The sequence below is a fragment of the Misgurnus anguillicaudatus genome, chromosome 13, assembly GCF_027580225.2.
Source record: "Misgurnus anguillicaudatus chromosome 13, ASM2758022v2, whole genome shotgun sequence".
In the NCBI taxonomy this organism is placed as follows: Eukaryota; Metazoa; Chordata; class Actinopteri; order Cypriniformes; family Cobitidae; genus Misgurnus; species Misgurnus anguillicaudatus.
In genome coordinates, this window is record NC_073349.2 from 5,260,326 (window position 1) to 5,277,595 (window position 17,270).

Below are 17,270 nucleotides of genomic sequence, written 5' to 3' on the forward strand. Positions count from 1 at the left end.
TAGTATTTTGTCATTTGTATTTGATAGGGTTGCTAAAAATGCCTTTGTAATTTGTATTAAAATACGTTTTGTATCTTTCTATTTTTAAAATACTGTAAAATACTTTTGGCATCTATTCGTGTTTTATAAAAATTTAAAATATTACACAGCTACACAATGTAAATATATAATAAACAAAGTAACTAAATCTATTCATGATTGTTCAAGTACTTTCTATCAGCTTTGAATAGATGTTTAATATTTCTTTAACACATCATCCAATAGGGTTTGAGGTTTTCAGAGACTTGTGGTGACAGTTTTGACATAGAGTGTGATAAATGTGTGAAACAAATGAAAAAGTATGCAAGAGAAAACATCAGCTGTGCTAAAAAGGTGAGGATGAAGGTCAAGTGGATCCCAGTTTCATAAGCGTGTCTTAGCAAATAGAAGACACTGCAATGAATATATAATTCATATGGAGTAGAATACAATTTATTATAGCATTTTTATTGCCCTCATAAATAGATCTTGTAATATAATTAAATGTTATAATTTTTTTCTGAGACTGTGGGCTAAACCAGACATGCCTTTCCAGCATGGTAGGCCTAATGGGCCTTTAAAAATGAAAAGAAGAAAAACTTAACTGAAAAAAATAATATTAAAACCTTTAAGATTGTAGCTGAACCATTATAATAAAAACATGGGCGTCGGAGCCATTAAGACCTATCACCTTTTCTCTAATTTAGCGCATTTGTCTGTTCACTTGTCTTTGCGCTGTCAGTCAAATCCATTCCACTCTCGGAATGCCATAATAAAATAAACTCTGTTCCGCGTTTTAGCTACAGCCTGCTGCTTCCTCAAATCCATTCCCATTGACTCATTTAGAGTCCATATAAATTCAACTACATTTCGTGTTTTCACTACTTTCGCCTGCTGCATGACTGCAAAAAAACAAGGTTAACAAAGTATTCAGGTTATAAAAGCAACTGTTTAATAAAAAGGCACCACAATACAAGAAAATGGCATTTACTTCAGTAAATGTTTTGGGCCAACCCACATTTTTTTTTGCTTCTGACGCCCATGAATTAAAGTAATATTAACAGACTGGACAAAAAGCTCACAGCTATCTCATATAGTAAAGTAAACGAACCATCAGGGTGACAGTGACAAAACTCTAGTAATGAGTGTGTTGGCGTGTGCGCGCGCGCACGGCAGGCGTCATCGTCTTTTTTCATTGCCGGTTGAGTGACGTCATCGCCGCGTCTTTAACTCATGGCGGAGCTGCTGAAAGTTTGTGTGGTGAGTCAGTGTTTGTTGTTGTTAACTTTATGCTGTGTTGTGTATTTGTGGTGCTCGTGTCACGACTGCGATGTGCGCAAAGTTAGTTTGCGAAGTTAGTTTGGTGTTATTAGTTTAATAGTTAAAGAAAAGTAAAGAAAAAGGCCTCGGATGAGCACGACAATCGTGTAACTGTAAACAGCTCGCATATGTACAGATTGTGACCTTCATATCTACAGCACTAACATTTTCAACATCTGTTGCGCATAGTCTTTTTGAACTGCATCACCAAAACTAACAGTGAGACAAGCGGATAACTTTAACCTTTGTGTGCGAGTGTGTAACATGGTTGGTTGATGATTTATCAGGATGTGATGTCTAGATCTAGAGGAGATACAGCTATTTTGGTGTTAACACATAGGGGCGGTTTCCCAGACAGGAATTAAACTAGTCTTAGACTAAAATAAGTGTAAGAGCTGTCCACACTGAAATTTTAAAATACACCAGTGTCCTTAGTTAAAACTAATAGTTATGTTTCCTAATTAAACTAAGGCCTAGTCCTGGCTTAAGATAATCCCTGTCCGGGTAACTGCCCCATAATCACTTATAAACTCCTGTTGTGCTTCTTCATAGATTAGTAGATAATATGGCATTGTGTTGGATATTCATGATACATCACAGCTTCCTGGAGGATCAGATGTATTACTGATGAACAATATGATTTGTGTTTGAAGTGATGGAGCTTCAAGGAGTCTGGAGAAACATCAGCAATGGTCACAATATGAAGAACTCAGGGTTTGAGAGTCCCGAAACGATGCGAGGATCAGCATGTACTCGACACCGATCAGATGACTCTAAAAGTCGGACCATACGAGTCTTCCTGCCCAACCATCAGCGCACGGTGGTGAGAGAGCATCTATACACTGTTAGGGCTTTATAAGTAGTAGTACACGCCATCTATCAGTGGTCGAATGTAAAATGAACCCTCTGTAATATTGACATTGAAACCACAGGTGAATGTGCGTCCTGGTGTGACGCTACACAACTGTTTGATTAAAGCTCTGAAGGTTCGAGGTCTTCAGCCTGAATGCTGTGCGGTCTTCAGTCTACATCCAGGCCAGAGAAGGTCAGATCACTTGACTAACCCATCTGTGTAAACACAAGACTTCATACAGTACACATATATACATCATGACATCTCATGTAATATAATGTTTGATTTTTACAGTAAGAAGTCTCGTATGGATTGGAACACAGACTCAATTTCACTGATTGGAGAAGAACTGCTAGTGGAGGTTTTAAATCACGTTCCCTTAACTACGCACAACTTTGTGAGTACTACAGAAGATTTGTTTATACACACATGTGTTAAATAGGTGAATACTCCTTTTCTTTGCTTGAATGTCCTGAAACTTTCTTTTGTCGGCAGGTCAGGAAAACCTTTCTGAAATGGGCTTTCTGTGATATATGTCAGAAGTTCCTGTTAAATGGTTTCCGGTGTCAGACGTGTGGTTATAAGTTCCATGAGCACTGTAGCACCAGAGTTCCCACAATGTGTGTAGACTGGAGCAACATCAGACAACTTCTGTACGTGTCGAAACTCTTACCTTATTGTCTGTGGATTTGAGATGATTGTAATTAAATAAAAATGCAAATCTTCTAAAAACGATCTTTATCTTTATATGTATGTAATGGTTGACAGATTGTTTCCGACTCCTGGTGAAAGTGTGACTCCGTCTCTTCCTTCACTGACGTCACGGAGAATGAGGGAATCCATGAGCAGACTTCCCGGCAGGTATCTGTTGATCTTCTTCTCTGTTGGTGATTATACGGACTACCGGCACATCCGGGAACTTGACTGTAAATTTCATCACCGCTCCTTTTTGGGGGATAAAAAAGCAGACCTTCCATTGGCTTCCATTCAAAATAGCGGAACAAAGCAACGTTTTTACACAGCCGGCAGGCGTAAATAACTTATGAAATCACTCAGATTAAACATGTCGAGTATTTATCTGTCCACCCTGCCTGCCATAGAGCCCGAAAGATACATTAACACATTTAATTTGGTCAATATAAAAACATGTCCCTTTCATTCTCACAGTGTCAAATCATCTGTTTCATGATGTTAAACATGTAAAGTCATGCATGGTCTCTGTTCATCTGTTCTCTTTTTTTTTTTCAGATTTATAGTACATTTATTTCATGCATTAGTTGAGTTCAACGGTAACATTTTCAGCATTTTAGCTAAGGAATGATATTCATCACCTGATAAACAGCTATTTACAGTCCTGCATTACTACAGTTAAAGTTTGATTTTAAGTTTGTTTGGCAAAGTTAAAAAAGAAGTCAAGTTATTTTTGTTGTTATTATTAAGTTAAGTTAATCTATAGTTCCTTAGCATTGCTGGTAAAATGACAGGAACCCTACACCCACAGCGGACCGAACCGTGGCTCCAAAACCGTAAACCGATCTGAACCGTGTCATTGGTGTATCGTTACACCCCTAGCGAAAAGTCTACGCAAGGTCTAGGATATCCATAGCATGCATCTCGCCAAAGTTTTAACAGCGTGTCAGTTCTAGCGATGTGATTGGTCCACTAGAACTAGGGGTGTAACAATTACTCGTGCAAATGTGCGTTTTCTCAATGAATGAATTTGAATGAATTACGGTGAAATCCCGGCACATTCAAAAGCCAGTGGGCGCTCTCGTGCAGAAACTCCCTTTTTGCCACAGAAGTAGCATTACAAACACTATTCCAGGAAATGTCTACATGAATATTTATATCGCTGTTTTTCAAATTGTTTCAGGTATTTTCATGATAATAAAGAATATTTTAAATTAAATTAAATGCAGGTTAAAAACAACTCTGACTCGTAATGATTTTAGATTGATAAGAACTTCCTACTGACCATAGACTGTAAAAAAAGATGGACGACGCTTGTTCGCTCTCTTCCATTGGTGAAAAGTGAAGCCGCCAGTGTCCCGATACAGCGCTGACATCTTGGGTCTTGAGTCTGCGCAGTTGCGATTTCGGGACCAGTCATGCGCAGTAGTGAGCAGGAAGTTAAGCCGCGAAATCAAGACCCCACTCTCGCAGAATACGCATATAACACACTATCACAGCTGTCAATCATGACGTGACACCACCGTTTTTATAGCATTAAATAACGTACTAAACACAAACTTATTTTAAAAACAAACATTTAAATTTACATCAGCGTGATAAAAACTACAGTAAATGACAGAAACCACCTTCGGAAAAAAGATAATTGAAGTGTAATTAAATGTTTTAGTTGGTCTCAAGTCCCGTTGAATAACATGGGGAGGCGGGTTTATGACCTATACTAGGACCAGTCACTGGGGGGCGAATGAGACGTTTTGGCTTCACTTTTCAGGGCTTGCATTGCTGTGGATGAAACACAGAATCGCAGCCTTGCAATTCAGAATCGATTTCAGACAGGCATTTTTAAGGGGACACACGATTAATCGTTACAGCCTTAAGCCCGGAATACACTGCGCGATTTTTGTCCTCTTATAAGATCATTACCTTATCACACTGTGCGACATGTATCGTTTAAACTCGGGTACGAGAGGCGTGTAGACTGTACGATGATGACACGGAAGCTTCGGCGGCTGCGTCACACGTTGCGCAACGTCACCAGCATGCGCTCGTGGTAAACAAATACCGGCGCGCAGGTCGTAGCAGCAAACACACTGTGCGGTGATCAGGCCGAATTTCTGACACTGCCAGAAAACTATCGTAGGCTATCTTTGGACGCAAGACCGGGAAAACGGCCGTCTTTGAACCTCTCTCACTGTACGACACAGGACCACCGATGGAGAGCCACGATCACAGAAATCGCGACATTAACTAGAACCCCTCCCGTCAGGTAAAAAAAACTGCTTCATAGGCATTTCCGTTTGCGACGGTGTGAACAAAGATGGACCAAGTTGAGGAGTGATTTAACTCAAACTGCAACATTAGTTGCAGTTTATTTACTTCTATCACTGCTGGTCATCTCAAAACATACACAACAAGCTGCTGTTTCTTCTTCATTTGTGGGTAAATCTGGCCAAGCTGCTTCTTCATTGACAGTCGTGCTGTGTTTACCGTGTGTGCATGTGTGTTTGCACGTTGACGCAGAAGTATATATAAAAACCGACACGTAACCTACACTGCCGCGGCTACACGGTAGGACCTGCGCACAACTAAAATGAGCCCTTAAACTTAAAAGATAAACCCAGCGGGTGTAATCTGTTGGAACATTGATTTTGAGATTCAGCTTGACCTATAATAAATTATTAAATCTTATAAACTTTACCTACTGTAGTTCAGGACTTGAAGTGTGAGCAAACTGATGTCGCCATCACTATTTTGGACATAATACATGCGTTCACATGTGCAAATTGAGCAGATATCTATCTTAAATATAAAATCAATAAAGCGGCTATACAGATTCTGTGTTTACAGTTGATTTGTAAGGTTTCTCACAGGCAGTGACTTATCACCTATAGTCCTGTCTAAAGCTGTACTGTTGTATCTCTTCTCATGTCTAAAGACATTAAAAGAAGTTTCTTCATCAACTGCACGAGTCGAGAGCAGACTTTTATGTGTTACTAACTTTCGTTTGTGACATATTCTACACATGGAGACAAATCTGCAAGAAAGCTGGTTAAGGCATTTACGTGCCATGCGAAATCAGGGAAATGGACAGGAATGTTAGCCTGGGAAAACCCAGACAACTTCCGGCAAATTTAGATTTACTTGCTCTGCAAGTATGTCTGGTAGAGCTGTGCAAAAAATCGGCCGCGATTCTCATGCATGTTTTATCAGTAAAACCGGTTCCGTGATTGGTAACAAATCGGCATCAGTTGCTTTCCAATGGAGCGGCATTTACTACACAGAGCTGTAGAGCTAGGCAAAATCACATAGATTATCGGAATCGATTTTCCTCGATTATGCCTTAAAGTCTGGCAAAGAGCCCATTCAATCCCATTTCTAATCCGTTGAAATTGAGACAGCAATCAGAACGTTGGGGCAGACTTTGCACAATGACGACTTTAGCTTTAGCTGAGCTTTCCCTGATAAAAAAAGAAAACTGTGTTTACATAACTTTATACATGATCAGTTTATTAAGCCTAATGGGAGTAAGACTCATTGTCAGAAATAAGATGTCTGTATGTGTGTGTATTCATTGGTCATTTGTTTTCATTAGCTCAGTGTACAGACATTCAACATCATCTCAAGTCTTCAATTACACCAGCTCTTATCCCCCCACTGGACCGGCTTTGTCCCAGAGACTGCGGTCTACCTCTACACCCAATGTCCACATGGTCAGCAGTTCAATCACTGTTGACAGCTCTCAGATTGAGGTAATGATAAACCAAACTTTTTTGAATGATGGCTTTCAAAATGCACGTTTTTGATTGCAATGCCTTATCTTCTCCATGTAAACATGTTCACTACATGTGAATCTGTAATAATGGTGACGTCATGTGTTAATTCAGTCTATAGGCATGAATGATAATAACCAAAACAAAAACAGCAGTTAACATGACTGTGTAAATGCTTCTTCAACAATGTTTATAAAGTTTTGGTCCTTTGTAGTCCAGGGTCACTTGTGGTAATTAATCTATCTCATCATCCGTTTAAACAAAACTGAATTTTCACAAATCTGGACACAGCTCAAATATGTTCTTATTACTTAAATATGCTTCTGTTAAAATAAAATAATACACTTGATTGGGTTGAGCAAATTGTGTATTTGGTGTAATACAATGTGATTGTGTGGTTTATGGTTAAAAACACATTATATTATATAATTATATATTATATTTTGCTACTCTAAGCTCCACCCTTTCTGAGACGCGTCGTTTTTTACAAAGCTCATCGTTCTAAAAAGCGCAGTGTGCTCTGATTGGCCAGTTAACCAGTGCGTTGTGATTGGCCAACCAAATACCTCAAGCGTCTGGCTGAAATGTAACGCTCCTTCCTATATTTGGAAGATCAGCTCCCAACAGGAGTTAATATCCTCTTTACTGCCTTATCAATAATACGAGCCGAATCTGATTCAGAAAAGCAAGATGACCAAGCTGATTGATCAACTTTGCCAGCGTGGCTTAAGCAGGACTTAACAGATTGGTAGGTTAAGGATACTAAAACATTAAAACAATGTCTGCATTTGTGATCGTAGAAACGACAAACAAGTGCTACTTTGCACTGCACAAAACCAGTGGTTTAATTAAGTGTTTAGTCATTAGTAAATTCTTTAAATATGAAAACATAAAGCTCAGGCTCGACAAACGGCAATATCAACATAGTGGCCAAACCTAGCACAACAAAACATAACAAAGTGTTCCAGCTAATAAACGACAAGAAGGATTTGGGGGTGGGGGTTGGGCGCGTTCATGAAAGCACGGACGGGAGAGGGAGGGGGAGGCGTTAGCTACGCTCCGTTTGTTTGAAAACAGTTCAAACATCAACAGGAAGTGACGTCGCACATTATTCGCTTAGAGAGCCTTTAACGTACTAATACACACTTACACACCAAAGGAAATGTAAAATCGTGTTTAAAAGTTTAAAAACAGTTATCCTTAAAGAAAGAAAATGTGATCCATATAAATTGTTAGTGTATTATTTAACATAGCTTTGATATTTCAGTTCATTGCTTCAATAAGACCCTACTGTGCACTACAAGACAGGAGCTTGACCACTTTCAAGTGTTGTGTGTGTATATGTGTTATGGGCTTCTCACACTGAACCGTGGGTAAACTCACTTTGGTTTTTAATGTCAGATCCCAACAGGTTGGAGTCAGAATAATTTACCTGCCCCAGCCTCGAGAGAGCGAGCACCTGTCAACACGCAAGACAAAGTCAAAAGTGTAAGCTCTTTGAACTCTATGGTCATTGAGTAGATTTTGTTCTTAAAGTCATGTTTTACTCTAAAATCAAAACAAACAAATTGAAGTTATGTTTTTACTATGCCATTCCCTTAAGAATTCCATTTGTATTCCCATAGTGGAAAAATCTGAAAATATATTTCAATAGGATAGGAGCTATAACAGACGGATCTTTAGAAATAGATATTATAAATGTGACAGGTGCTATAAGTGTTGATGATTGAGTTATTCACACTTAACTATTGTTTCTATATTTCTACTCTTACTTGTCAAAGCTGTTTTGTATTATTTGTGAGTGGCGAATCAAAACTAAAAAGCTTAACTGTTTTGCACATGATTGATTTTTAGATGCGAGTGATAGTGTTTTTGTAGATCAAGAGTGTTATTGGAACAGATTCGGTGTTGCATCACCTGTGTGACATTTAGTTCTTTACAGCTTTAACTGTGGCACTTCTACTACTATTAAAGCATTACCCAGTGGTTTAAGTTAACAGATATGTTCAAACGTGCTTTCTTTCATGTGCACGGAGCTGCATCTGCAGAAAGGATGCAATTGTGCTTGTTCCAAAATTAAAGTCTGAACAAAAGACAGCAGTATTTATTTGATTTATTAATCAGTCAGGTTTTACAAGTGACCATTCAACTGATATTACCTTGCTATCTGTTCCTCAAGCTCATTGGCTTGCCTAAAAATCTTTATTACATATTCTGCTGGACTACTGGTTTACAATCACCGGGTCCTACTTACTACTCTACTATCAGTGATGGGCCTCACAGGACCTCCACTTTGCCAGTTCAAATCAGAGTTCGATCTTTAGAATAACTTTGTGGGAGAGCTGTGTCATAATCATATCATGTTGCCATGGGGTACCTCAAGGATCTGTTCTAGGTCCCCTCTTTTTTTCCATATACACAAAATTGCTGGTACCCATTATTAAGACACATTTTCTATCACTGTTACATCAATGACACACAGCCTTTAGCTTGTGTCAAGTCTGAACTATTCACTGTTTTTCAACAGCCACGGGATAAGAGAGACTCAAGTTATTACTGGGAGATTGAAGCTGAGGAGGTCATGTTGCTGGGTAGGATTGGCTCGGGCTCTTTTGGAACCGTCTACAAAGGGAAATGGCACGGTGGGAAGTTTTTCTTTTGTTTAATCAGTGATATTTAGCATCACTACGATCTTGCAAACCTGTTTTGAAATATCTAGTTTATATCCCTTTAAACTTACATAAAATATGCTGTAGGTGATGTGGCCGTGAAGGTATTAAAAGTCACCACGCCAACACCAGAGCAATTTCAAGCTTTCCGTAACGAGGTTGCAGTTCTCAGGTGAACTGTTAATATATCTGTTACATTAACATAAGCGTGTTGTGTATGTAGCTTGTTTCTGAATGTTTGAATCCTCTTGCATTTTGGTGGTAACAGGAAAACCAGACACGTCAACATCCTGCTGTTTATGGGCTATATGACGAAAGACAATCTTGCCATTGTGACGCAGTGGTGCGAAGGCAGCAGTCTTTACAAACACCTCCATGTTCAGGAGACCAACTTTCAGATGTTTCAGCTGATAGATATCGCCAGACAGGCAGCTCAGGGCATGGAGTAAGTCCCAACATCCCGCCAGTTCATGTGCCGTTGTGGATTTTTCTCCCTCTATGCTGTACGTCTTTAACTTCAGTCTCGAAAATAATAATAGAGCATGTTGTTTTTCAGCTATCTACATGCAAAGAATATCATCCACCGTGACATGAAATCAAACAGTATCCTTTCTATTGGAACGTGAAATTTAAGAGCTCTCCAAAAGTGTAAGCCACCACAAGCTTTGATTTGACTGGCTAAATATATTTTACTGGCAATTGTTATTGTTCTTATAATGAGAATCTATAGAGAAAGTGTTAAAGTCTGAGCTAATACTAAACGGGACGTGAAGATTTGTTTGACCTTAACTCAGACCCGGACATCTTCTTACATGATGGCTTGACAGTGAAGATTGGTGATTTTGGTTTGGCTACAGTGAAAGCCAGGTGGAGCGGTTCTCAACAGGTGGAGCAGCCCTCAGGATCCATTCTGTGGATGGTCAGCATCTAAATATCTCTGATTCGGTTCTGTTTGAAGGGTCCGTCTGTTATTCATGTGCAACTTTCACCCCCAGGCACCCGAGGTGATCCGGATGGAGGACAACAATCCTTACAGTTTTCAGTCAGATGTCTATTCTTACGGCATTGTCCTTTATGAGCTGATGACAGGAGAGCTGCCTTACTCACAGATCGCAAACAGAGATCAGGTGAAAGTTTTTCCCATATTTATGTTTCTGGAAGAAAGAAAAAGTCCACAGGTTTCTTGGGATGACACAGATCTCAATATAATACTAAAACGGTTCGGTTACGGCCTTCACGGTTCAATACGCACATGTGAATTGCATACAAATAATTTCCTCTTCGTTCATGTGTGTCTGTAAATCTATGTGCTGAGATAGTTAAACGCCTTCCCAAGTAAATACCAATCAGTACGCGCTAAAGCTAAGGGTTGCTTAACTACGCTTGCGCTAGCATATCAGCTCACATAACTTTACTGATTATTACAAAAGTAGGGGTGTCCTCGACTAAGGATTTACATATTCGAATCAGAATTGTCGAATCTTTCCATAGTCGACCGATAGTCGAATCATCTATGTTTGTGTGCATGGGTTGGGAGGGGGTCAGACCAGGTACAAATTGGTAACTTTTATTTTCTTTCACAAGCAGCACACAAAAAACAACTTTCTGATAAAGTGAACAAAACTGTCTTTCAAGTGATGAACGAAGACAAAACTGACAATGCATTTATATATTTTTAAGGTAAAATTGAAGGCAACATTTGTTTAATTATTCATAACATTTTAAAGCCACGATCTACAGAACATCACACAAAAAACATTTTGATAACTAAACCTAAAAATATAACAAAGGTGATCCTGCCTTGGAAACCCGGCTACAATTAAGTGTTTTTATTTAATTTGGAGATATAGCGCGTCAAAGCAGTCATGACCAAAAAAACCCGACAAATGAGAAATGACAAATAATTTGTGATTGTTACTGCAAATTATAAAAACTAAGCTTTATATACAATTCATTAAACGTTAATTTATAACAAGAAAAACACCGAAATTAATGATTTTACAGACACTATGCGTTATTATTTAACACAGAAATACCTGCTTGCTTGCTTTGACTTTGATCATCTCTGTATTCACTTTAGATACAAAAATACCTGATGATTTATTTCAGGAATCTCTTTGCTATCATTTGAAAGTGAACACCGACCATAATATTAAATCACAAGAAAGACAGTCGTGTCAGGCATAAATATAGGTCCGGACCGAAATGTAAAGAAACGGCTTACCTGTTTTGTATAATTTTTGACAAGATAACCCCTATGTTTTAAATACATTCGTTTTTTAATGTTTAGTTTGATGAACTCCTAAATATGAGACGCAGAGCACCTAGTGTGTTTGCCTAAATTGCATTCGCAAGCATGGCCAGCACGCAATAGCGTAACATCGATACAACGAAAAGCAATCCAAAATGTATAGACTTAAATTAGATCAGAATTTACGTTTATAATAAATACATTTTTTTTTTAATAAAATAAGGTCAGAAGTAACAAATGTGCAAAATGCCTCAAGTGCACGGAAACAAAACACAAGCCAAACAGATAAATCAGATAACCCAGAGTGATTTATAAATAAAATAAAATAAAGAAATTATTAAAAGAATGAAAGTATAGCCAGAATTGCCAGCTTTTTCTTTTAAATGTAGAAACAAAGAGGCAATGGTTTATTAACATAGGAACCTCTTTTTGGACGTGTAGCCCTGTCACAGGGGTTGTTGGATTTATTAATGCATTTTAAAAATATTTATTGAAAGCTGCTACTTCACATATTATTTGCAGGATTATAATAATATGCTGTATATTAATATATTGGGAGAAAGCTGTTATATGTGAAATCAGATAATGTGTGCACCCATATACGGCCAAAATTGAAGGATCCTCATTTCATAACACATCTGCGACGATTCAACTGTGAGATTGGTAGTCGAATCAGGCTTCTCCGAATCTTCGACTAATCGGGGTCACCCCTATACAAAAGCATGGTTTATCCCAACAAATCAGGCCTAACTTTAGGAGCATGAAGTTATTTTTGTATTACATTTAAGCACATGTTTATTGTGTCAGAGCATCAGTCTACTGTTGGTGAAGAAGAGAGGTTTTAGTTGTGTGTTGATTAGGGATGCATATCAATTAATCGCGATTAATCTATAGCAGAATAAAAGTTTTTGTTTACATCATATATGTGTGTGTACTGTGTATAACAACTCTGTACAGTCAAATGCACACACATGCATGTATATATTTAAGCAATGTTTACATGTGTATATACATTTGTATATTTATGTATAATTTATATTATATATAAATATAAATACTTAATATATAAATATATTTTTTTCTTAAAATTATACATGCATGTGTGCATATTTATATATACATAATTATTATACACAGTTCACACACACATATGATGCAAACAAAAACTTTTATTCTGCTATAGATTAATCGCGATTAATTGATATGCATCCCTAGTGTTGATCTGTTGTGTTTCCTGTGCTTGTGTTCAGATTATTTTTATGGTTGGCCGGGGTTTCTTGTCTCCAGACCCAAGTAAGCTTTATAAGAGCTGTCCTAAAGCCATGAAGAGACTCGTGGCTGACTGCATTAAAAAATGCAAAGATGAAAGGCCTCTCTTTCCTCAGGTACATTTATACATTACTTTACACATGACACAAAATCAATCACCGGTTTTTAGAGTAAAAATATAAGGATGGTTTAAGTCTAGCCCACGACTAAAATGCATGTTTGAGCTGACTTAAAGGAATAGTCTTCTCATTTTCAATATTAAAATATGTTATTACCTTGTTGATACATCCCTCTATCATCTGTGTGCGTGCACGTAAGCGCTGGAGCGTGCTGCGACGCTTCGATAGCATTTAGCTTAGCCCCATTCATTCAATGCTACCATTTAGAAAGAAAGTTAGAAGTGACCAAACACATCAACGTTTTTCCTATTTAAGACGAGCAGCCACACGAGCAAGTTTGGTGGCACAAAACAAAACGCAGCGCCTTTCCAAGCGGATTCAAAAGAGGAACTATATTTTATGGCGCAACAGCACCCCCGGGAGCACTTCGACTCGCCTGAAAAGTCCGCTCCCCTTCTCACTCTCATAATGGGAGAGGGAGGGTGTTACTGCGCCGAGTCGAAGTACTCACAAAAGTGCCATTACGCCATAAAATATAGTTCCTCTTTTAAATCCGCTTAGAAAAGCGCTACGTTTTATTTTGTACCACCAAACTTGCTCGTATAACTACTCGTCTTAAATAGGAAAAACGTTGATGTGTTTGGTCACTTCTAACTTTATCTCTAAATGGTACCATTGAATGAATGGGGCTAAGCTAAATGCTATCGAAGCGTCGCAGCGCGCTCTAGCGCTTACGTGCACGCACACAGATGATAGAGGGATGTATCAACAATTCTTAGTTAAGGTAATAACATATTTTAATATTGAAAATGAGTAGACTATTCCTTTAAGAAAAAAAAAACTGTTTGCACTGACAATGCTACAAATTAGTGATGACGCCAGAAATTCTAATATGAGTGGACATCGGTGAAATAAGCAGATAGTGAACATTGACTTCCATAGTAGGAATAAAAAATATGATGGAATTTAATGGGTACCGTCAACTGTGTGCTTACCATCATTTATCAAAATACTTCCAATATATTTTTTTCCTACAATGAAAGTCAGTGGTCACTATCTGCTGTGTGTTTACCATCATTTCTCAAAATATCTTCTTTTGTGTTCATCAGAAAAAATTAATTCATAGAAATTTAGAACAACATGAGGATGAGTAAATAATGACAGAAATTTCATTTTAAAGTTAACTATCCCTTTAAGATGTAAAATACATCTTTGGTGTCCACAGAGAGTACATATGTAAAGTTTTTGCTCAAAATATCATATAGATAATTTATTATAAGATGTAAAAATTGTCACTTTGTAGGTGTGAGCAAAAATGTGCCATTTTGGGTGTGTCCTTTAATATCCAAATGAGCTGATCTCTGTACTAAATGACAGTGCCGTGTTGGATATTGGAGATTAAGTGGCGGTATTATCCCCTTCTGACATCACCAGGGGAGCCAAATTTCACTTATCTATTTTTCACATGCTTGTGAAGAATTGTTTACTATAAAGTTACTGGTTTGATCTTTTTCACATTTTCTAGGTTGATAAAAGCACTGGGGACCCAATTATAGCACTTAAACATGGACAAAGTAAAATTTTTATGATATGTCTCCATTAAGCAGATTTATGAGGGGACTGTCACTTTAAGACCGAATATGCATGGATCCATATACTGACACACATCTGATTTCTTTCTGAACTGTTTTGGGTTCACTTTAAGACATACAATCTTACCAAAACTGTGATATTTTGAGAGAATTTTGCGTCTACGTGTCCTGTCAAGCGCAAAGAGATTCTGAGTGGGTGGATCAACTGTCTGATCAATTTGTCCCAGATACAGACAGAAAAAAAAGTAAAAATCTTTCACCTGTCCTGATTGTGTTTCCACTTTATCTGTCCTCAGATTCTGTCCTCCATTGAGCTCCTGCAGCACTCGCTTCCTAAAATCAACCGCAGTGAGTCCGAGCCGTCTCTACACAGAGCGTCTCACAGTGAGGACATCACGTCCTGCACGCTCACCTCTGTCAAACTGCCCAACTTTTAGAAGGACTTAAATACCTGCTGCTGCGTATCCCAGTCGCTGTGACACAGCAGAGGCAGACACAGATGTGTTGAAATGAATGTCAGTGAAAGATGAATGCACTTTTGTAAGAATCATTACGTTAGCTATAATCAATGTTTTCTACATCTGAAGATCATGCTAGTGTTGTTCTGCTATTGAATGTTATTCATGAGTTAGATGTGGCTTAGCATTAAAAAAGTTTTATTACAGATTCAGAGCACATACTGGCCATCAGTTATTTTAATAAAATGTAATTATGTTAATCGTGTTGTTTATTGAGTGTTGAACGGTTTTAGTTTGCTAACAGACGCAGAATACATTTGTCTCTGTGCTGTAAGCTCCCAGTCATTTCAAGAGTTGTGTTTGCCGTTAAATGGCGATAACAGTCTTTTACTGAACTAGTTTGACAACAAAGGTTAGTTGTCTGTGTCATTTCTGTTCAGATGATACAGAATGGCAATGAAGGCACTATAAAACATCAGAAGCTTAAAGTTAAATACAAATAAATAAAAATTAAAGTCAAATACAGTACATTCTCTGTGTCTTCATATAGTAGTTGTATTTAATGGTCATATTGTCAAGCACTATATATATAAAATGATATAATAATATAATATATGAAAGATAATAATGAAATATATATAATAATGAAAGATAAAGATATTAGTAAGATTGGCAGTTAAACAGAAGAGTAAATGACAGAAATACACAAAAACAAACAGATGAAAGATCAAATGCAGAAATGAAGACTGCATGTGTGAATTAATTCATATGGTAATTCAGTAACACTTTACAATAAGGTTCATTAGTTAACATAACTTAACTACATTAGTTAACATGAACTAATTACGAACTGCCCTTATACAGCATTTATTAATCTTTGTTAATGTTAATTTTAACAATTACTAATACATTATTAAAATCTTGTTAATGTTAGTTAATTCACTCTGAATTAACATGAACAAACAATTAAAAGCTTTATATCTATTGACTAACATTGACAAAGATAAATAAATGCTTTACCAAATGTATTGCTCTTAATTGACCTTAATGTAAAGTGTTACCGTTGAAAGAAAGAAAAACATGTCTGCCCATTTACTGTAAGGATTAGCAATGAGGATCAAGAACAACAGAAAAGTGTGTGTTGTGGGTAATAATGTTGGGTAAGTTACTCAAAAAAGTAATTACTAGTTACTAATTACATCTTCAATCATGTCATTAGGTTACTGTTAAAATGATTCACTTCAAAATGTATTTAATTATTACTAGTTACTTTCTACATCCTATTAAGTAAATGATACAAATGTAGGCTTGAAATGGCTCGAATAAATCATATAAAAGTATACATCAATTATTCTGGTCACACTTTTTAAGGTCCAGTTCTCACTGTTAACTATAAACTAATTTTGCCTCAATAAACACCCAATTACTGCTTACTTATACTTAGTAAAGTAGTTGTTAAGTTTAAATATTGATAGGAATTGGGTAGGATTAAGGAGGTAGAATGTGGTTTTGCAGAATCAGGCATTAATATGTGCTTTTTAAGTATTAATAAACAGCCAATATCTCAGTTATTTATACGTGTAGGCTACTGTACTGTGCAAAAGTCTTAGGCCAGCCTGTCAGAATTAGATTTGTTGTTTTTGCAATGTTATAGTGATCATATATAATTGTTTCTTACATCCAGAAAATACAGGAAATTTGTATATAGTATTAAATGCTATATAAATAATGTAAGCTGATGTGTCAAGTTTTTAGGGTAAACTCCCCTTCAACCTGAGCAATAGCAGGAAACTGCAAGATCTCTTAAACCTAAATGAAATTATATCCTAATTTCTAAGTTCTAAAGAAATGAGTCTTTTTACTTCATTCTGCTCAAAAAGTGCCAAGAGAGGTCAAACTTGACACAGAAGATGCCTAATGAAGACATTTAGTCCTGGAAATGTAAAACAATTGTTTATATTTCCTGTATGTTCTGTTTGTATCTTAATAAATTTATTGAAAAATAAATATGGATGGACCTATATGTATGCATGTATGTGTGTGTGTGTGTGTGTGTGTGTACCTGGTAATTATCACGTTGTGGGGACCAATTGTCCCCACAAAGATAGGAATACCAGTGTTTTTGTGACCTTGTGGGGACATTTTGATGTCCCCATGAGGAAACATGCTTATAAATCAAACAGAATGATGTTTCTTGAAAATGTGAAATATCAGAAAGTTTTCTGTGATGGTTGGGGTTAGGGATTGGGGTAGGTAAGGGG

The 17,270-nt window shown here is 37.2% G+C and overlaps 1 protein-coding gene across 5 annotated transcripts; it reads left to right on the top strand.

Moving 5' to 3' along the window:
• Positions 1 to 1,119: 1,119 nt before the first annotated feature.
• raf1a (Raf-1 proto-oncogene, serine/threonine kinase a) lies at positions 1,120 to 15,269 on the top strand. 5 transcript variants are annotated; one of them, XM_055189055.2, is made up of 16 exons: positions 1,120 to 1,278; positions 1,992 to 2,161; positions 2,271 to 2,383; positions 2,486 to 2,588; positions 2,687 to 2,844; positions 2,960 to 3,052; positions 6,474 to 6,630; positions 8,053 to 8,139; positions 9,179 to 9,293; positions 9,408 to 9,492; positions 9,589 to 9,765; positions 9,877 to 9,923; positions 10,121 to 10,239; positions 10,316 to 10,447; positions 12,822 to 12,956; positions 14,848 to 15,269. In XM_055189055.2, the coding sequence occupies exons 2-16, from the start codon at positions 1,994 to 1,996 to the stop codon at positions 14,986 to 14,988; spliced, it is 1,830 nt and encodes a 609-aa protein (XP_055045030.2). In that variant the 5' UTR covers positions 1,120 to 1,278; positions 1,992 to 1,993; the 3' UTR covers positions 14,989 to 15,269. The 5 variants fall into 5 exon arrangements, with proteins under 5 accessions (XP_055045030.2, XP_055045028.2, XP_055045033.2 ...); XM_055189053.2 differs by lacking the exon at positions 1,120 to 1,278 and adding an exon at positions 1,280 to 1,359; XM_055189054.2 differs by lacking the exon at positions 1,120 to 1,278 and adding an exon at positions 1,396 to 1,557.
• The last annotated feature ends 2,001 nt before the right edge of the window (positions 15,270 to 17,270 follow it).

What these genes read in the sequence shown, in the direction of transcription:
- raf1a (XM_055189053.2), top strand. Translation starts at nt 1,308, where the DNA reads ATGCTGTGTTGTGTATTTGTGGTGCTCGTGTCACGACTGCGATGTGCG. An exon ending in TTGACAGCTCTCAGATTGAG is followed by an intron (nt 6,631 to 8,052) that starts GTAATGATAAAC and finishes TTTTAATGTCAG; the next exon opens with ATCCCAACAGGTTGGAGTCA. An exon ending in CTACAAAGGGAAATGGCACG is followed by an intron (nt 9,294 to 9,407) that starts GTGGGAAGTTTT and finishes AATATGCTGTAG; the next exon opens with GTGATGTGGCCGTGAAGGTA.